General features: G+C 45.7%; 1 protein-coding gene across 2 annotated transcripts; it reads left to right on the top strand.

Annotated features, from left to right (window-relative positions):
- Positions 1-746: 746 nt before the first annotated feature.
- Positions 747-15,908, top strand: NAA40 (N-alpha-acetyltransferase 40, NatD catalytic subunit). 2 transcript variants are annotated; one of them, XM_020804772.3, is made up of 8 exons: positions 747-1,069; positions 5,081-5,176; positions 8,064-8,116; positions 8,470-8,565; positions 9,574-9,732; positions 10,137-10,220; positions 10,810-10,887; positions 12,851-15,908. In XM_020804772.3, the coding sequence occupies exons 1-8, from the start codon at positions 1,064-1,066 to the stop codon at positions 12,990-12,992; spliced, it is 714 nt and encodes a 237-aa protein (XP_020660431.2). In that variant the 5' UTR covers positions 747-1,063; the 3' UTR covers positions 12,993-15,908. The 2 variants fall into 2 exon arrangements, with proteins under 2 accessions (XP_020660431.2, XP_020660432.2); XM_020804773.3 differs by lacking the exon at positions 747-1,069 and adding an exon at positions 1,551-4,959.
- Positions 15,909-19,316: the final 3,408 nt, after the last annotated feature.

Below are 19,316 nucleotides of genomic sequence, written 5' to 3'. Positions count from 1 at the left end.
GACATTTGTATGCCTTTTCAGGATATCTGTAAAAATTAAGTTTAATACTGTATTTCAGCTATCCCTTTAAAGAGAGTAATGGTGGAAGTAATTTGAAAGGGGATGGTGAGAAGAATTGCAAGAGGTGTTTTATGGGAGACAAGAAGCATAAAGACAAATGCGAGGGTTGTCAGGCACCGGACACTAGGTGCGACTTAATTTTTATTAGCTTTATTTTATGCAGTTGTTTCTGCGCTGTAAAAAAAAAACATTCCTCACAAACCACAGAAAAGCAGGCTGTTTATTTATTTATTTACTGTATTTATTTACAATAATCCCCCCCTTTCTCCTTAAAAAGAACTATATTTTTAAATATATGAAATTTTGTTGCCTTTCTTGTGGAAAGGCAACAAAATTTCATATATTTAAAAATATAGTTCTTTTTAAGGAGAAAGGGGGGGAAACTGTTTTTTTAGCATACGTGCCTTTTCAAAAAGTCTTATTTTTTTTAAAAAAGAAGACACACCATAATGAGGGAGAAACAGAGACATAATAATTTTTAACACAAACACGAATTAATTCGTCTTTTTGTTTAAAAATGTCAGGTCAAGGTGAGGGGGGGAGAAGAGCGCTGACAGTTAGAAGGCGCTACCGCGCATGCGCCCCGACAACCACGGTCCCTTTTCTTAAAAAAATAATTATTAAAACGATCTCCCTCCCTTTCCCGCCCTTTCCTTCTTTCCTCCCCGGCGCACGCGCCGCGGAAGCCTCGCCTGTCTCTCCTTCCGCCCTCTTCGTGGTCCACTCGCCACGCAGCGCATGCGTGGGCACGCCTCTTCCCCCCCTCCTCCCTGCGCTTCCTTTTCAGGGGGTTTCCCACCTCCACGCTTGTGCGTCAGGTGATGTCCGCGCTGGTGGCCTTTCTTCCCCCCGGCGTTTGGCGCGGGGAGCTTGCGCAGGCGCAGTAGAGGCGTATTGTAATTTTTTTTTCTCCTGCTCTTTCTAAACCCCCCCCCCAATAATATTCATCTCCATATCTTCCCCTCCCTGGAGGAAACTGGGGGGGCTCGTAATCGCCACCACCATGGGGGTGAGTAAGGCCTGGGTTTCTCGTGGGGGGGGTCAAGTTAGGAAATGAGGAGGGGGCTGAAAATAGAGGAGGGGGCCTGAGGGGGGAGGAAAGTTTAGTGCTGGAGGGGGAGAAAGGGGGTGGGTGGGGACATTGAACTATAATTAGGGTTTAGGGGGTCAGGGAGGGGGGTCGTGGTGGAGGAACCCCCATATATATGTTTTTTAGGGGGATTTAATGTGCCCTGGAGTTAAATGTGTTTTTTTGGGGGGGGCTGATTAGGAAGAAGGGGGGCCTGTTTATTGTGGGTTGTGTGGAAAGTTTACAAGGAGGGAAGTTCAGCTGAGGAGAACTTGGAAGAGTGTGTGCAGAAAGGGAGAGGGGCTGAGAGAAGGTGGGGTCTGGGGATGGCGGGGGGGGGGGAGGAAGGCAACAACCTGGGAGGGTTTGGGGAGGGATGGGGTTCATGGGACCCCATGCAAATACCTCCCTCTCAGAGAGAGGGAGGTATTTGCAGAAGGTACCCCTCGGTTTCTCCCTGCAAACTTTCCATTTGCAGAAAATTTGCAAGGAGAAACTGGGGGGTGCATTATGCAAAGAGGAGGAAATTGGGGGGTCTCTCTGTGGGGGGCCGGCTGCTAAGAGGTGTAACCGAAGGAGCATGAAAAAAAAAGAGGGCAGCCTGGAAGAGGAGACCAGCATTGGGGTGCTAAGACTAATGTACTGCAACGGAAACGTCGGGTCAGCATCCGTGTACAGGAGTTTTCACTTCAGTATATATGATGAAGCAGGAGCCTTGATAGTGAATCAGGACAGGGTCCAGTTGGGGGCTGAGATGAGTGTTCACGTCCCTGGCAGAGTCAGGTGGGGACAAATCAGATTTGTATAATATCTGAAGGTGTCATATTATCTGTGTTATTGAAAGGTGCAACAGGCAGCTCAACCTGTTACAGTGACTGTTTGCTCCTTTGCATCATCATCAACATTACTTTGAAAGGTTAAAGCAAAAGAGTGCTTGTTTATTACACAAGAGCAAAGAATAGAAATGGTACAGATAAGAACTTACGAAATGAAGTGAAAAATGATAAATGCAGTGATGGAATTGTACTTCGTAAATTGTATTTCAGAATTTAATAAAATGCTAACATTCTTTCCCCCCCTGCTTGGCTCTTAAAGAGACGGGCGCCTTATGCTGATCTATGCCGTGGGTCAGTTTTAGCCTTTGCTGCTTCCTCGTGTTCTTGTCGTGGATCAGAACTGCTTTCATACAACCCGGCAGGAAAGCTTAAGTAAAAAAAAACGAAGGGAACTAATTCTGTCTTTTCTTTATTTGTTTTGAAATTGCATCCATCTGTGTGAATGAGCAAGCGGGCAGGTATTTTATTGCACACTTACAGTGCAAGGCTGTAAGGAAATAAAAGAGGGTTAATGACCGTCCAAAACTTATTTTTCTCTCTCCACATTGAAATAGCTTCCCTTCTGTCTGAACCTGTCAGCACCTGCAAGGATTTATTATTATTATTTTTATTGTGTATGCATGTCAGCCGAAGCCAGTAAGAAATGCACCCTCCGTGTTGTTCTCCAGTTTTCTCCTCCCCCACCGGCCCAGAAGAGACGCTGGTCCTCTTTCTGCCAGAGAGATGCAAGCACAGCGTTTTGCTCCCTTCGGTTTGTGGACTGGCAGTTTTCCTGCCCCACTTTCTCACTGACTCTGAATTGGCTTTCCAGCCACAGCATAAGGGCGATGTCCTCATTTGAACTTTTAATGGGGGTGGAAGGGTTGTGTGGAGGTTAAGCACATGGTTTTTTGGCTTCAAACCATCAGAATTCACTGACTCACCCGCCTGGCAAAACTTCACAGTGTTTCAGAAGCCAGTCCATCTTTTTTTTTCTTCTTTTTCTTTTAAGAGCCGTATTTCCAAGCCAGATTTGTGTTGGCTTGCAGAAGTACAGGTAGGAAAAGCCGGTGCAGTATAAGAAAGTGTTTTCTTAAGCAAGACGCCTAGGCTCTGTTCTACTCTGGCGTTGTTCCCTATGGCTCTCAAGACACGACATAAAAAATTGTATAAGAGCAATTATCAAGTGGAGTTAGCCACGAACTTGGACGTTCTAGGCATCGCCCGTTGTTCTTTGGAGGTGCTGGAGCCAACTTTGCAAGATGTTGATTCGTTAGCAAGCACAGCATAAATCATGCATCTCTTCATTGACAGCTTTTTAAAAATATGCAAACGTTAATTGGTTTAAATAGGAGATTAACCCCACAAAATTCTAGTCGTTGATAAAAGCAGGGAGGAAGAGAGCATTTCAATCATTACTGCAGATCAAGGGCTGGCTTGCCTGCCTATTTTATCTAGTGGAGTTAAATACTGTATGACAGCATGATTTAGGCGCTAAGCAAATTGCATCCTGCTGTGGAGTCCTTATTGTGGTATATACCTTCTGGTTTCTGAGTATTAAATTTTACAACAGCTAGACAAGAAACCAGCATGACTTTGACCCAACTCCGGGAGGCAGTGGAAGACAGGAGGGCCTGGTGTGCTCTCTGGTCCATGGGGTCATGAGAAGTCGGACACAACTTAATGACTAAACAACAACAACAGACAAGAAACTGTCTCTTCAAAGTTGTCTCCTCCTCTTGAAGGGCAGCAAATGGAGAGCTCTAATGAGTTACTCCGTTCCTGCTTATCAGAAGCAAGTAATAGGGGACATTCTGGATCCTGCCGAGGAGGGAGGCAGGATATAAATATTTTTAATAAATAAACAATACTTTTGCTGCCTGCTCCATATGGTCCTGCCTAATCATAAAGGCCATTTTGCAATCCCTCTTCCAAACAGCTAGAGATCTTCTTAATAGTTGGCATGTATGGATGTGAAATAGGGATGTGGTGGCGCTGCGGGTTGAACCGCCTCTGTGCTGCAAGGTTGGAAGACCAGCAACCGTAAGATCGAATCCACGCGACAGAGTGAGGTCCCGTCGCTTGTCCCAGCTCCTGCCAACCTAGCTGTTCGAAAGCATGTAAAAATGCGAGTAGATGAATAGGTACCACCTCGGTGGGAAGGTCAGGGTGTTCCGTGTCTAGTCACGTTGGCCACGTGACCATGGAAACTGTCTTTAGACAAACGCTGGCTCTACGGTCTGGAGTCAGGGACGAGCACTATGCCCTAGAGTCGGACACGACTGGACTAAATTGTCAAGAGGAACCTTTACCCTTACCTTATGGATGTGAAATCTGGACAGTAAGGAAAGCTGACAAGAAAACCATTAATTTGAAATGTGGTGCTGGAGGAGAGCTTTGCGACTGCCAGAAAGAAGACAAAAATTTCAAACTGAGTGTCTGAGAAGGCAGGATTCTCTGAAAAAGACAATAATGGTGGGAAAAGTTGACGCCAGCAGGAAAAGAGGAAGGCCAACTATGAGATGGTCTGACTCAATAAAGGAAGCCCCAGGCTTGAGTTAACAAGAGCTGAGGAGGGTGCTTGAGGACAGGACAGTTTGGGGATTGCTCATTCATAGGGTCAGCAGGAGCTAGAGGCAACTTGACAGCACATAAGAACAACAGCAACAAACACATCTGTGGCATGATCTCCCAAGAGCGATCTGCCCGGCGCTCTCACCGACACAAGGCTCAGTCCTTCTTGCTTGGGCAGGCGTTCAGTCCTTGATGTGTCTTTTCTGTTTTTGTTTTCACTGTTCCAACTTCATGGCTTCTTTCTAAACCTTTGCGCAGCTTAAGGTCTTGACCCCGTTTGGGCTAATTTGCTTGCAAGCTTTGAGACTTTTATCGATGTGTTTTTGGTTTTATTTTTGTAAACCGTTCCAAGGGCGTTTTTAAATTAACCGCTAAACTTCCTCTGCTCCTGCCGTCTGCTGGTTTGGAGCGCGCAGATCTTGCCGAAGAACAGTTGCCGAGGTGGGTAGTCTCTGATGTTTAATGATGCGATGGCAAGGTGAAGCCCAGCTACTTGATAAATGATGTTTGGGGAGTTTTAAAAAAAGAGTCTTATTTACAGCTCAACTGCTTCTTATTTCAGAGGAAGTCAAGTAAAGGCAAGGAGAAGAAGCAGAAGCGGCTGGAGGAGCGGGCGGCCATGGACGCTGTCTGTGCCAAGGTCGAAGCGGCCAATAAAGTGAGCCCCCTTCCCTCTTTTAGCCTCACTTGTTGGTGAGCCGGTGTGATATCGTCATTAAGGTGTTAGGTCAGTACCAAGGAGACCCAGATTTGAATCCCTGCTCAGCAACAAAGCTCACTTAGCAGCCTTGATCCAACCTACCTTGCAGGGTTGTTTTGAAGGTATAACGGATAGTGGCCCTGGTTGCCTAGTGGAAAAGAGGCCAGGGCTCCTTCTCCCCACCCCACCCCACCCCCGGTCATGATGGTGTAAAAGAGGAGATTTCCACGAACAAAACTTGCACAGCAAGCCTGTGAAGTTCCCTGTTTCTTGAAACTACAGTGGTGCCTCGCTTGACGACATTAATTCGTTCCAGCGAAATCGCTGTAGAGCGAAAACGTCGTCAAACAAAATAACTCATTGAAACACATTGAAAACCATTCAATTCCTTCCAATGGGCCGAATACCTGCTCGTCCAGCGGAGATCCTCTATAGGGGCGGCCATTTTCGGTGCCTGTAGTGTGAAAAATCAGTCCTAAAACAGCGGGGGGGCATTTTCTTCAGCCGGCAGCCATTTCGAAACCCGACGATCAGCTGTTTGCTGATCGTCGTAAAGCGAAAATTGGTTCCTGAAGCAGGGAACTGATCATCGCACAGTGAAAAACCCATTTAAACCATCGTTTTGCGATCGCAAAAGCAATTGCAAAAACGTCAACGTTAAGTGCATTCATCGTTAAATGGGGTAATCGTCCAGCGGGGCACAACTGTATTAGAGTAGCCAGAAGTCCTGTGCTCTTCTTACATAGGGCCATTTCATTTGGCTACTGGGGCTACTTGGAAGCATGGTGTTGCTTTAAAATCTCAATTAAAACAAATTCCAAAATGGCGAGCTACTCAATATTCCCTGGGCTTCCAGATGTTCACCTTTGACCGTGCTGAGCAGAGCTGTTAGCAACTGAATTTAGCCATGTGTGAACGATTACATATCTGCCCCCCCCCCAGCCATGTGGAGAAGACTGTCTGAGAACAGCAGAACATGTGACGGTACACGGAGGATCCTTGTATTTTCCTTGTCCCTGGAGTTAAAGGAAGGCTGTGCAGGTGATAGACGTTGAAAGGCAGTCGACTAAAGCTAAATCCTAACAAGGCAGAAATTCTGTAGCTCGCCAGTTGCCCTGTCCGTAATTTGGGTGGGCAGCCTTTTCTCCCAAAGGTGCTTGAGCCCATCTCTTATCACTGCAGACTCTTCGATTTCATGGCTTAGAGAGTACCAGCTTTAGTTGGTCTGCTAGCCATGACCTGTTCCTGCATAAGTACAATCAGAACATCACAGTTCGTGCACTCATAACTTCCTGTTTAGACTACTACAGTTCGGACTGCCTAGGCTTGTCCTTGAAGATCTCTAGAGGCTGCAAGTAGAACAAAGCATGTCAAATAGACTGGATGTAAAAACGTCTTTGACAATCCTGCACTGGCTGTCAATACAGTAGCACCACCGTATCCACGGGATCAGTGCGTATAGTTTTATTTATCCACTGCCTGAAAATATTAAATAAAACACAGAAATGCACATTTCCAAGGTGTATTACCAGAACTGGCCACTAGAGGGAACCGGAGACTGTGCTATATATATACTGTATAGTGTTTCTATTCCTGCCCTTTTCGGCATCTACAGGGTGGGGGACTGGATCCGGTCCCCAGCCGATACAGCAGTCCTACTATACACATCGGGTCTGTTCAAAGTGTAGATTGTGGTTTCCAAATCACTAAATGCTTTGAGGATGTCCAGTGTGATGTCAAGAACAGAATGACGAACTAGGAGACCTGGGTTCAAATCTCCACTCAGCTATGGAAGCGTACAGAGAGTGCTGAATTATTAAAACCACTCCTCAACTATCTCACTGATCTTGAAAGCTCTGTTGGGGTCACTACAAGTTGGTTCTGACTTGACGGCACAGAACAGAATATAAACGCTTTGGAACCAGTCATTAAGATTTGCTTGGGAGGCTTATGTGTCCCACTGTTGAAATGTGTTCACTGTATGAAGATGCAGAAGAAGAGGGGCTTCTTCATTAGCACATCAGCTATGGAATGCCTTTCAAAGTGTGCCTTGGCAGCAAATTAAAGCTTTGCCTAAGTTATTAAAGTCAGAATTAACTTGGCTATGCATACTGATAATTATTACCTAATGAATGTGAGTTTTATTTTGGAGTACTTGTTATTCTATCTTAACTGTTAAGATGCCCTATGTCTTTAATTTAAAGAAGGCATTTGAGAAATAATGGTTATTATATTCTAGAAATGCTTTGTAGCCCAAGAGGTATTACTTTTAGTCACCTGGCAGAGGATGGACCTTAAGGTGTATTGGTACTATTTTGGGGGAAAGCTACTATGTTTTGGGATAATGCTTTGAAGCCGAGAGAATAATAATGTGTGTGCTTTCCTCTTGGTACAAAATCATAGGAGAGAAGAACTGGTTCAACCAGCTGTCCCGTAGTTAAGGCTGTAAACTGTTAGGAGAATGGAAAGTTTAAAGCAGTGGTTAGAATCCTATTAGTTATGCCCACTGACGTAATGCCAGTAGTTGCCTTTCAAAGGTGAATGGCCGTAAGTTAAGGAATTGATTTGGGCCTTTTCAGGCACTCAGAATTCAAAAATAACACCTTTTATGAAAAGGTGTACAGAGTAATGTCGGGTAAGTTGAACGATTAACTTGGATTACGTAAATAAGAGGCAGTTTGCTTTCTCTCCTCATTTCATGGTGTTCATATTGGCCTGAAAGAGAGACAGCTTGTTTCAAAGCAATTTTTTTTCAAAGTGAAATAACCCAAGCCTCCAAAATTGGCTGGTTGCCATGCAGGCATGAGTCTCTTCCTTCTGCTAATGACTGTTTTTCCTTCCCTAGTTGGATGATCCGTTAGAAGCCTTTCCAGTGTTCAAGAAGTATGACAGAAACGGGTGAGTAAAGGTCTGTGGTTTTGGGGGTGTTTTTCCCCCCTTTGGCCAGTAAGATTTGAACCCAGGTCTTCTTCCTGGTCCAAGTCTTCATACTCTGTTATCTTAAGATGAGTAAATTGGAAGCTTCAAAGTTCATACCTACCTGAAATCTGCCTGGCGTCCCTCGAAAGAAAAAATGAATGAATGAATGAATACCCATGTACCCACGCACCCAAGGCTAGATGTAAAGTGCATGCCGCCTCTCTTCCATACAAGCTGTTTTGCATGTCCCTTTGCTCGCTATATCACAAAGCAAACTTTTCCATCACTCACTCCTGACCCTCTCTTTTCCTTCCTTCCTTGTCTTACTGCAGGTTAAATGTCTCCATTGAATGTAAACGCGTCTCGAATCTGGACCCGGCCATCCTCGACTGGGCTTTTGAATTAACCAAAACAAACATGCAGACCTTGTAAGGCCCCGTTGGCACTCTGGGGTAGCGGGAGGCAGTGGGAGGTGTGCTTAGCCCTTGTGGACATGGAGGGAGTGTCCGGTGGGCCCTCCTTCCTCTCTGTGGTGGTAGAGCCCATCGGGAGCTCCCAGGTCCAGTCCTTAGCATCTCCAGCTAGAAAGGAATCAGGGCTGCAAGGGCTGCTGTTTTGAAGTTCAAAGAGTCTTGAGCTAGATAGCACAGCCGTGTGGGTTTGCCGTATTTTTCCATGTATAAGACTATACTTTTGTCTAAAAACTTTAGACTAAAAATTGAGGGTCGTCTTATACACGGAAGTAAGCTGAGGAGAGAACAAAAACAAGTGGAGGGGAAAGCAGGGATCAAAGCGATCCTGCAGCACTTTGATCCCTTTCCCCCTACACTTGCTAAGTCCCACTTAGATTTCTTAATTTTGGATTAGAAAAGTGGAGGGCGTCTTATACACGGAAAAATACAGTATATCAAGCCAGTTCTTCTGTGTTTTGGAGTTCTCCGTCACAGGCAGCGTCTGCACTGCCCTCTGCCCTTCTGCCCTCTGACCCCTAGGTGTCAGTTGTATTACAGAATACTTATTTATTTAATTTTTATTGTTTATTTATTTAAAATATTTTTACCCCGCTTTTCTCCTTTTAAAGCACCCAAGACTTCCCTGTCTGTCTTGACAGCTCTGTCCTTGTGTTCACCTTAGAGTTTGCCCCCGAGCGCTCCAAAGAAGCGGCTCATAGTTGAGGAGTTCGACTCCCCGCTGTGCCTCCTTGACAGGGGTTGAATTCAGTGATTCCTAAGAGGATGATGAGGTGGAAGAAGGGTTAAAGGGATCCTGCTCTTCCCTGCCTTGTCTAAATGACAATACAGGCCACTCCTTATGGGGGGAGCACTTTCTCCCTGTGCGGCTGATCTCTTTCTTCTTGGAGGAGGGGGTTGCCAAGCTGCCATTTCTCCCCCTTCTCATTGTTGTGCTTTCCCCCCCCACCGCCCCCCACTTTCAAGGTATGAGCAGAGTGAATGGGGTTGGAAAGACCGCGAGAAACGGGACGAGATGATGGATGACCGCGCGTGGTACCTCGTCGCTTTGGAAGACGGCGCCCTTCCTGTCGCTTTCTCACACTTCCGATTCGACGTGGAATGTGGGGACGAGGTACTCTATTGGTACGTCTTCCCATGTAGACCTTTCGGGGCGAGAGGGGTGTGCGGAGAAATTGGGACGTCTGAATGTCCTCGGGTTTGGAGTCAGGGTAGCAGGAACGAAGGTCTGGATTACTGTGTGTAACTCGTGAGGATTTTGAAAAGGTCGTCGTCCGCACGCTAAGGTGATATATATATATAAGAATTGAATCATAATATATATAATTCTTTGTGTTTGAAAGCTCTTCACGTAAAATTGCAGAGAGATTGGCTGAAGTTCAAGGGATCATTTCTGTAAAGAAACTTGCAAATTTGACATGTCGTCGGAGGCAGAAACAGCCAGCGTTATGGGAGGATTTCCGCTCCTGAGTGTGCTTGAATGAGACGTATATTGGTTTTACAGTCCCCCTACCTTTGTATCTTACTAGCTACGAAGTGCAGCTGGAAAGCAAAACGAGAAGGAAGGGTCTGGGGAAGTTTCTCCTACAGATATTGCAGCTCGTGGCAAACAGGTAAGCGCAGCGCTCTTTCTCTTTCAAATCCTGTTTTGGAGGTTGCAGTCCTAGTTCTGCCCAGCTGGATCACATGCTGAAATGTGCTCCCACATTTAAAAGCCAGTGGGGACCTCAGTGGCAGAAGCGTTCATAGAAAGATTCCCTTCTTTTTTGTTGAAATAGTAACTGCACGTTTACGAACCTGTGCAACCCAGCGCTTCCAGTCCTAGCACCCCACTCACAACATTGAAAAACAGGTGCATGAACTATAAAATAGAATGTTATGCTTCTCAAAGAGAATAAGCCCATGCCCACAAACAATATGGTGCATTATCATTTCTGTTCAGCTTCAAATGCAGCCCTCTGCTTTTCTCGATGTTAATTTCCTTGGGCTACATAATTCTTTTTTAAATGCCAAAGCCCACTAAATATTTAACCTGATCCAGATTGAGTTCCCTCAAGGTCTTGGGTTGTGTGTGTGTAAAATAATCCCCCTTTTTATATCTGGAACTAGGAACTAATCAAAGTGATTGATCTTCTAGAGAAGTGTTGAGGAATGCTTTCTTGTATCAAGCTAACGTTGACCTTTCTCCCAAACTTTCGTCAGCACACAGATGAAGAAAGTCATGTTAACGGTATTTAAACACAACCACGGCGCCTATCAGTTCTTCAGAGAAGCTTTACAGTAAGAGTTTGGCTTAATTCTTTTCCTCCTCACAAAGGAAGAAGCAGAAAGGACACGGTTAGGAAGTGGGAAGGTTCTTCCCTCTCGTTGTCCAAGGGATGGTTTTTGCCCGTTTATTGACTTGACTGTCCATGAAGCTACATGGGGTGTGTATGTGTGTGTGCCAGAGAGAGAAACAGAAAGGTTGCTACGCCATCCTTGCATGCCCACACCGAATCAGGCTCTCATATTTCTGCAGTACGGTCAGGTTCAGCCTGAAGTGCCTTTTATCTGAGCAACAGGCAGCTGATTTAGGACAAGGAAAGTGGAAGGGATGAGGAGCCTTGAGTTCATAAACCAGCAAAGTCACAGAGGAATGTCTTTAGTATGTTAGGACACCACCACCCCGATCCACCGGATCAGTATCCACTGATTCCTTACCTGCTGCCTGAAAATACTAAATTTAAAAAACTCAAACATACATATTTATATGTCTTTCCAAAATGTATTTACAAGAACTGGGCATTAGAGGGCGCCAGAGACCATGGATTGTAGAATGTTTGATACAGTGGTGCCTCGCTTAACGGCGATAATCTGTTGCAGGAAAATCGACGTTAAGCGAAAACATCGTAAAGCGAAAATAAAAAGCCCATTGAAATGCATTGAAAACCTTTCAATGGGCTTAAAACTCACCGTCCAGCGAAGATCCTCCATATGGGGGCCATTTTCACTGCCTGTATAGCGAGGAATCCGTCCCTAAACACAGCGGGGAGCCATTTTAAGCACCCGGCGGCCATTTTGAAACCGCCGATCAGCTGTTGAAAAATCATCGTTTTGCAATGAATCGGTTCCCGAAGCAGGGAACCGATCACCACAAAGCAAAATTCCCCCATTCAGACCATCGTTTTGCGATCGCAATTGCGATCACAAAAAGATTGTCATAAAGCGGATTCGTCGTAATGCAGGGTAGTCGTGAAGCGAGGCGCCACTGTACTTCTGTGCGGCTTGGCGCTGATTTCCCAGGGATGCCCTGGTTCTACTATATATGTCCTTGTCAGTTAAAGGGAGATACGAATGGCTTTGGTATCTTTAATCTGAACTGGAGCTGAGGTCCAGGCATAGAAGAGATCCATCATGGAGTTGTCTTTCTGCATGTCCTAATAGTTACAGCTGTCTTGTGGCACTGGCATTGAGGAGAGCGTCCAGAAACCCGAGGGATGGCTTTCTCAGATAAGCTTCAGCCCCCTCATGTTTCTCTTTGCTCTGTATATCACGGTCGTTTCTTAGAAGAGAACAGAAGGACTTCAACTTAGATCTCTGAAAACATGGTCTCGGACTTAACTGCTACCTCCTCTTGGCTCTCACCGCCAGGCCTTAGGAAGGTTTTTCTGTGCTTATTCCTGCCGAGTTGTGCTAAAGAGTGGATGTTGGGCGACCTTTTTGCACAGAAAGTCAGAAGGGGGTCATCTTTAGAAATTGATTTTTTTCAAAAATGGTCTTTGCTTTTTAAAAGGGAGATGGTTTTGTTTATGTTTTGTTTCGTACATCACTTTCCGGGACCCTCACAGGCCAAGAAGGATAGGAATACATTAAATAAGCAGTTTTAAAAATGCTAATTTAGTAAAAAAGTGGATGCATGCTTTTGGATGGCTTGTTCACGGAGGCGTTTTGGCTCTGTTCCTGTACGTAGTTTCTATGGATGGAAAAGAGCAGATACGGATTAAATGGTTTTCAATGCATTCCTATGGGAAATGCAGATTCAACATAAGAACTTTTCAACTTGAGAACCACCTTCCAATACGGATTAAGTTCTTAAGTAGAGACCCCACTGTATAAGGAGGAGCGGCGGCCGCATGAAGGGCCACATGGTTCAACTGGGCAAGGCCCCTAAGCTCTGTGGTTGTGAATTTCTCCCTATCTATTAAATACCGGCTGACGCCACTCTTGTGTTGCATGTCTCCCAACCTCCATCTCGCTCTTGCAGGTTTGAAATTGACGACACTTCGCCTAGCATGTCTGGCTGCTGCGGGGACGACTGTTCCTACGAAATCCTCAGCCGGAGAACAAAATTTGGTGAGAGTCAACACGCTCACCTGGGGAGTCACTGTGGCGGCTGCTGCCATTAAGGTTCTCCATTGCTCTCCGGAAGGACCTCATGCTCTCCGTTCAAGCCTTGCCTTTCTCTTCGTCCTTTACTGCCTGATCTGCCCCCCCCCCCCACTTCCTCTGTCCCTGCCCTTCCGTTCCTTGCTGGGCTCCCAAGCCAGAACCAGAGGACTCTGCTTCTCCATCCTGAATCCCCAGGGTGAAAGATCTTCCTCCAGGTTGGGAGGCTTTGGAAACTGAAGTCACGCCTGACTCTTGGGCATTAACACTAGACCTGGCTTACCTGTGACTTTGAACTTAAAATGTGGATCCAAGCAACTGGCCTTTTTAAAAAATTTTTTTTTACATTTCTGGAGAAATGAAGTAGCTCTCACTTAACAGAGGAATCTCGCTCTGCAAGTTTAAAGGTGCATAAAAAGTTGGCTTTTTGTAAATTCTTTCAGACTCTCATTGGACTAACTGATCCAGATATGTGACTTTTCTTTTGCAGTGGTGTGATCCTCTCCCTCTCCCTTTTTCTATGAACGTTGCAAAAATCATTGGCTCTTTGGCCACAGATGCTCATTGTATAGCGCATTGGACGTTGATCTCTAAACGAGTTACCTTGAACAGACCTCTTCTGGCCCTCGTACCTTTGGTTGGGTATCTCCAGCATGTGTTGCAAGCGGAGCGCTTCCTAATAGGCTTTAGAACCAGCTACGTACCGATGGCCATTCTGCGCCCAAACCTTTCTCCCTTCCGTGTCCGTTCATGGCAGAAAGTATTGATGTAGCCGGAGCGTCCACGCAGTTAGCTCTTGGTGGATCTCCAAGGCTGTCTCTTTGACCAAATCAAGCTATAAGCAAGCCTGCAAGCTGAGTCGGATCAGCGGCACACAGCCTGGAAAAAAAACTGCTTCCATCCGTTAGGAGTATGGAAGCCATTTAGGAAAACCTGGGGGGGGGCAGAAAGGCCCGGCTGAAGGAGCAGAGCCGAAGGGAAGTTTTGTTCAGGTAGTGTGTCCTGCACTCCCTTTTGGTCTTGATTTCGAAGGTCGTAGGCGATGGGTGGCGCTTCTGAACCCCAGTCAAGAGGTGGCGTGGGTGGTGGTGATGTTTTCTGAAGCCTCGTGTTTATGCTGCACCAAAGCTTCGCTGAGACCAAGGGTTGACTTTTCTGCTATTTACTCATCCCATCTTCTTCCCATCCTTATAAGGGATTTAACAACATGGAACATCACATGCCTTTCCGCCTCAGTGAGATGTGAGCTCCGTCGGAGGCCCAACCACACACCAGATCTGGAATCAGCCTTTGCAATTAAACCCCCAGAAAAGTCCTTTCTGCGTGCATCCCCATGGATCGCCTGAATGCTGCTGATGGGATCTCCCTTGGCCATGTCTTCTTACAAGCTGCCCTGGTAGACCCATATTCTACCCTTCGACATGGAAGCTATTTAGGATCATTCATTTCGGTTTGGCACCAGCCGATGGCTTTCCTTTCCTTGGCGGAACGGCTTGGAGATGTTTTGATTTGTCCTGCTGTTCCCCCGTGCCCTGGCCAGGTCATAATGGCTGTTGCAGCTCCTGCTCAGCCCCGTTAGCTGCAGGAGGAATTCCTGCCCCTTATTCTGTTTCTCCTCCAGACAGAGCTTTTTACCACCAGCTGCCATTTCAGGACATTGTTTCCATCTCAGGGAAGTGGCCCCTTTTTTCTTTGGGGGGTCACTTTTTGCCCAAGTTTTTTTATCTGGGCGAATACAGATGGCTGTTTCCTCCGGATCCGGGCAGGCTGTGTATCAAAAAAGGTATTTACCCTGTTGTAGGACAGTGCCTGAGCCGTCGCTGCTTGGGTTGGGAAAGCACCCTAGGATCTCCCCTCCATCCTTCTGGGAAGTCCTTTAGTCAGTGCCTGGTCTGGGTATCTCAGTGGGTGGGGGTCTCTCTGGCTGCCGAGCCAGAGGTTGGGAGTTCGATTCCCCCACTGGGCTTTCTGGAGAGGAACTGGACTCTACGATCCAGAGGGGTCCCTTCCAGCTTTGCAGTTCAGGGGTGGTGATGATTGTCCATCATGGCTGTTCATCATGTGCCCAGTGTTTTGTTTGCTCCTGGTTAGAGCAAAACAAAGCTGAGATAAAAGGAGTTTTGTCCTTTTTGGGGGTGGATTCAGCATTTCTTATTCTTGGTGTGTGTGTCTCCCCCCCCCTGCTCCCCCTCCTACAAAAATAACCCTTGAGAGTCAAAGGCCCATTTGCCTTTTCTTCTCCCTCCTCTAACATCTCAAGGATCATCACTTAATCCGTATTTTGTTTTTTTTAAAAACCCAAGACAAGATGGGAAAACGCACAAACTCTTCCTGGAACACACATCACCGAGTTACTTCTTCTAAGGCATCACTGGATTTTTCTTAAACGAAGAGGTTTCTGCATTATTATTATTATTTTAAAATGCTTTAAAAATCAAAACTGTTGTGGGTTGAGTTCGTACTTCTGTTTGAAACGTAGGGCTAACCTTACAGAAAGTTCCAGGTCTGCAACTTTTGGAAAATGGTTATACTCACTGGGCCCACCTCTTGATAAATATCCTTTGAGGATGATATTTAGCTTTATTGAACACGTGGGCTGCCTGTTATTCGGCTCCCTGATCTCCAAAAAATGTTTCTCTTTCTCCCTCGTCCCCGGATTGGGCATGCTTAGTACTTTATATTTTAAGTTGTAATAATTCTGCATTGTATACTTCTATGTGTCTAGTGTGTTGTTTTATTTTTCCTCGTCTACCCTATTTGTGTTTGCATTTTTACGTGGTTGGTTTTTTTTTTTCTTCTTTCATGTTTCAAGCATAAATTTTAAGATAACCACCTTTTTTTACAAAAGAACTTTCACTGGAATCAAAGGGAACAAACAGACTTTTTTTTAAAAAAAGTTTCATTTGTATGCTGAAAATAAACACCAGTCTATAGAAGGTTGTGTAAAATGTGTCTAGCTTTACTGTGTAGTTGTGTGTTGTTTCTCCCAGTCTTGGGAGGTTGAAAGCAACCCGGTCTCTTTTTTCCCCCACAATTCACTTTTATAAAGTGCACACTGACTCAATAGCCCAAGCTTTTTCCAGTCCCTCTTGACCTGTCTGTCAGGTGTAGCCTGCACTTTAAAAAGACAACTGTGTCTTTGAATTTTTTGCAGAGAACTTTGGATTATACAACCTCTGAGCAAACTTGTTGGAACATAAGATTGCAGTAGCCTTTTCCTGAGTGCGTACTCTCCAGATGTTCTGAACCACACATTCCATCATTCCTGGACAGTTCAACCAAGAGCTTAGGACAGAACTAGCTTGGTAACAGTTGGCAGGCATTAAGGTCAGGTAGGCAGACTTAGAATGTGTATACAGTGGTGCCTTGCTTAACGAGGATAATCCGTTCCAGCGAAATCTCTGTAGAGTGAAATCTTCGTTAAGCGAAATAAAAAATCCCATTGAAACGCATTGAAAACCCGTTCAATGTGTTCCAGTGGGCTGAAAATTCACTGTCCAGTGAAGATCCTCCATAGGTGCTGCCATTTTCGTCCAAAAACACAGCGGGGAGCCATTTTACACAGCGGGCGGCCATTTTGAAGCCGCCGATCAGCTGTTTTAAAAGCATCGTCTAGCGAAAACTCGGTTCCCGAAGCAGGGAACCGATCATTGGGAAGCGAAATTTGCCTATTAAAACAGCAATCGCAAAACAGTCATCGTAAAGCGGTTTTGTCGTTTAACTAGGCAATCGTTAAGCGGGGCACCACTGTAATTCTATTTCCCCCCCCCCCCCCCGCTCATAATGAGAAGGAACAGTAAGCGTTGACCTCTTTCTCCTTCCTTCCTTCCTGGATTTCGGAGCTTGTAATCCCTATGCTTATTATTTCATCAGCATTTCCTCAAAAATGGTCTGTCTGGAGGTGTGTGCTGATAGTCTGCGGAATTTATGGGAACATTGGGTAAAAGAGACGCCCATCGTGTTCATGGCCTCTTCTGAGCTCTGTCTTCTTTGTTGCCATCCTTCTGGAGGCTACTTTTCTTGTCAGCTGTTTGGAAGGGAAACTTGTGGTGAATTTGATTTAAAATGAAGGACTTCCCATTTTTAGAGGTGTATACTAGGTTACTGACCCAAGTTCTGGTCACACCCGTTCTGTTTAGATGACAGATTTAAAAGAGGCGCTTGCCCTTCTAGACAAGATGAGGCAATGCGTCTGGATATGATGTTATATCGGTGGATGGTTATGTGTGTATGTGTGAACTTGCAGACAATCTGCTGCCTAAATAATTGGTGGTAGCTTTTAACAGAACTCACCATTGACCCCCTTGACTGCCACGTGAAAGCAGAAAGGTGGGGTATTAATTGAATAAATGGATAAGCGCCCCAGTTCTTTGCAATACTGTGTCCCAAAACTATGTGACTTAGTCATACCCCTGGAACGCTTTTCACCGGCAATGTAACACAGTTTTTAACTCAGGTATGCGCCAAGCAAGCAGGTGTGTATATTCCTGAAATGGATTCTTTCTGCCTCCCAGAACTTTATATTGTTTGGCAAAAGGTTGTTTGTTAGTAACCTCATATCCCAAAATGAACACCTCACAGGCTGGCTTGTGACTTCTAAGCCCTGATTATAACTCACGAACGTTTGCTGAATGTTCACAGGGACACAACAGGTGCGACCCGTAGGGAAAAACGGTGTTGGTCATACCTACGGCCCTGCCTCTCTGCCCATGAATTTGCAATGGATCCCCGGTCCATCTCAGCCTAGGAATCAAGACTCCCCACCAGTCCTGTTGTAGGACCAGCCAGTTCTTGGCCTGAGCCTCTTTCCAGGTCAGTGGGTTATTATAAATAAGAACACTCCTTTAACGTGACCTGCCGCAGGCTCAGATCGCCCGCTTTCTTCCTCCTTCCTTAATGCGTCGTGTCTCTTTAGACCCCGAAGTCTGCAGGCAAGGAACTGTCTGGTTTTGTCCATCGTGCTCGGTGGGCCTTTTCCGCTGATGAAAAAAAGCTTGACCATGTTAAAAGCCAGGAGCAGGAGACCTATTTCTGTAAGGAAGGGCTGTGAGTGCTTGGAGGAAGAATGGAGAGGGACTGCCGCCAACAATGGGTGGGTTTAGAGCCAAGAGCAGGCAGGAGTTGCTGTCGGTGTGTAGAGTATCGTGTGTTTGGGGGGCAAATCCCCTCCTCCTCTCTTCCCTTGCCCCCCCACATCTGGAAAAGGAAACCCAATGTAAGAAAGTGATCTTGCATGGTCTAGAGCAATGTTCCCTAACCTTGGGCCTCCAGATGTTCTTGGACTACAACTCCCAGAAATCCTGGGCAGCGCAGCTCGTGGTGAAAAGGCTTCTGGGAGGTGTAGTCTAAGAACATCTGGAGGGCCAAGGTTGGTGACCACTGGTCTAGGGAGCAATGGCTCCCAACCTTGGCTGTCCAGATGTTCTTGGACTACATCTCCCAGAAATTCTAGCCAACACAGCTAGTAGTGAAGGCTTCTGGGAGGTGTAGTCCAAGAACATCATATTTGGGAGCCAGTGGTCTGGAGAGTCGTATCAAGTGCTGCTGCTGCTTTCTCATGCCCACGGCAGGCCTTCTGCCGTCTTCCCCACCCGCTTGCCTCTGCATCCATGAAGACCAGAACCTTCCTTGTTCCCTTTAACGGAAAGCAGAAATCCTGGGTTGTTGGGTTCTGTAATTTTCAGGCATTCATGTAGAAGGAAAGGGTGATTGCGAACCAAACTCTACCAGCAGCCTTTTCCTGTTTGGCATGCTATAGTGAGCCGTGAAATAGAAATTTCCTCATGTAACAGTTTGATGTAAAACTTCTGTTTATTTTACTTAAGGAGGGATTTTTTAAAAAAAAGGAATTCAGAGCGGGTGAAGAGAAGGATGTTCTTTTTAAAAATTGCTCCTGAGAATTTTTTTTTTCTTTAATGACACTGGGGCTTTTAGGACTCGGAGAGCGCTGTGTCTGCTGCAGGTGTTGGACAACCGCTTTGGTGGAAGGACGAAAGAGACTCTGGAAATCTTTTAGTTTTATTTATGAGTAGAGAGACTCTGGAAATCTTTTAGTTTTATTTATGAGTAGATTTCCCAACATTGTGTGGGGGGGTTGTTTTTGGGTGTGAGTGTGTGCAAAAGGACTGGTTCTTGCTCATCCTGAACAAAAAAGCAACATAAATTTTAGGATAAGAGACTCTTCTGTGTTAGCTACTCTTCTGTGTTAGCCGCTCAGAGTGGTACCGACCTACCAGATGGGCGGGATATAAATCAAATAAATAAAATTTAAAAAAAATAAAATAATGATGGCTGAAGCATGAAAGGAAACGTGGGCATGGGAAGAAAAAAAGGCCAAAGAGATC

Source organism: Pogona vitticeps, chromosome 15, assembly GCF_051106095.1.
Source record: "Pogona vitticeps strain Pit_001003342236 chromosome 15, PviZW2.1, whole genome shotgun sequence".
In the NCBI taxonomy this organism is placed as follows: domain Eukaryota; kingdom Metazoa; phylum Chordata; class Lepidosauria; order Squamata; family Agamidae; genus Pogona; species Pogona vitticeps.
This window is presented reverse-complemented; position numbering and strand designations above follow the sequence as displayed.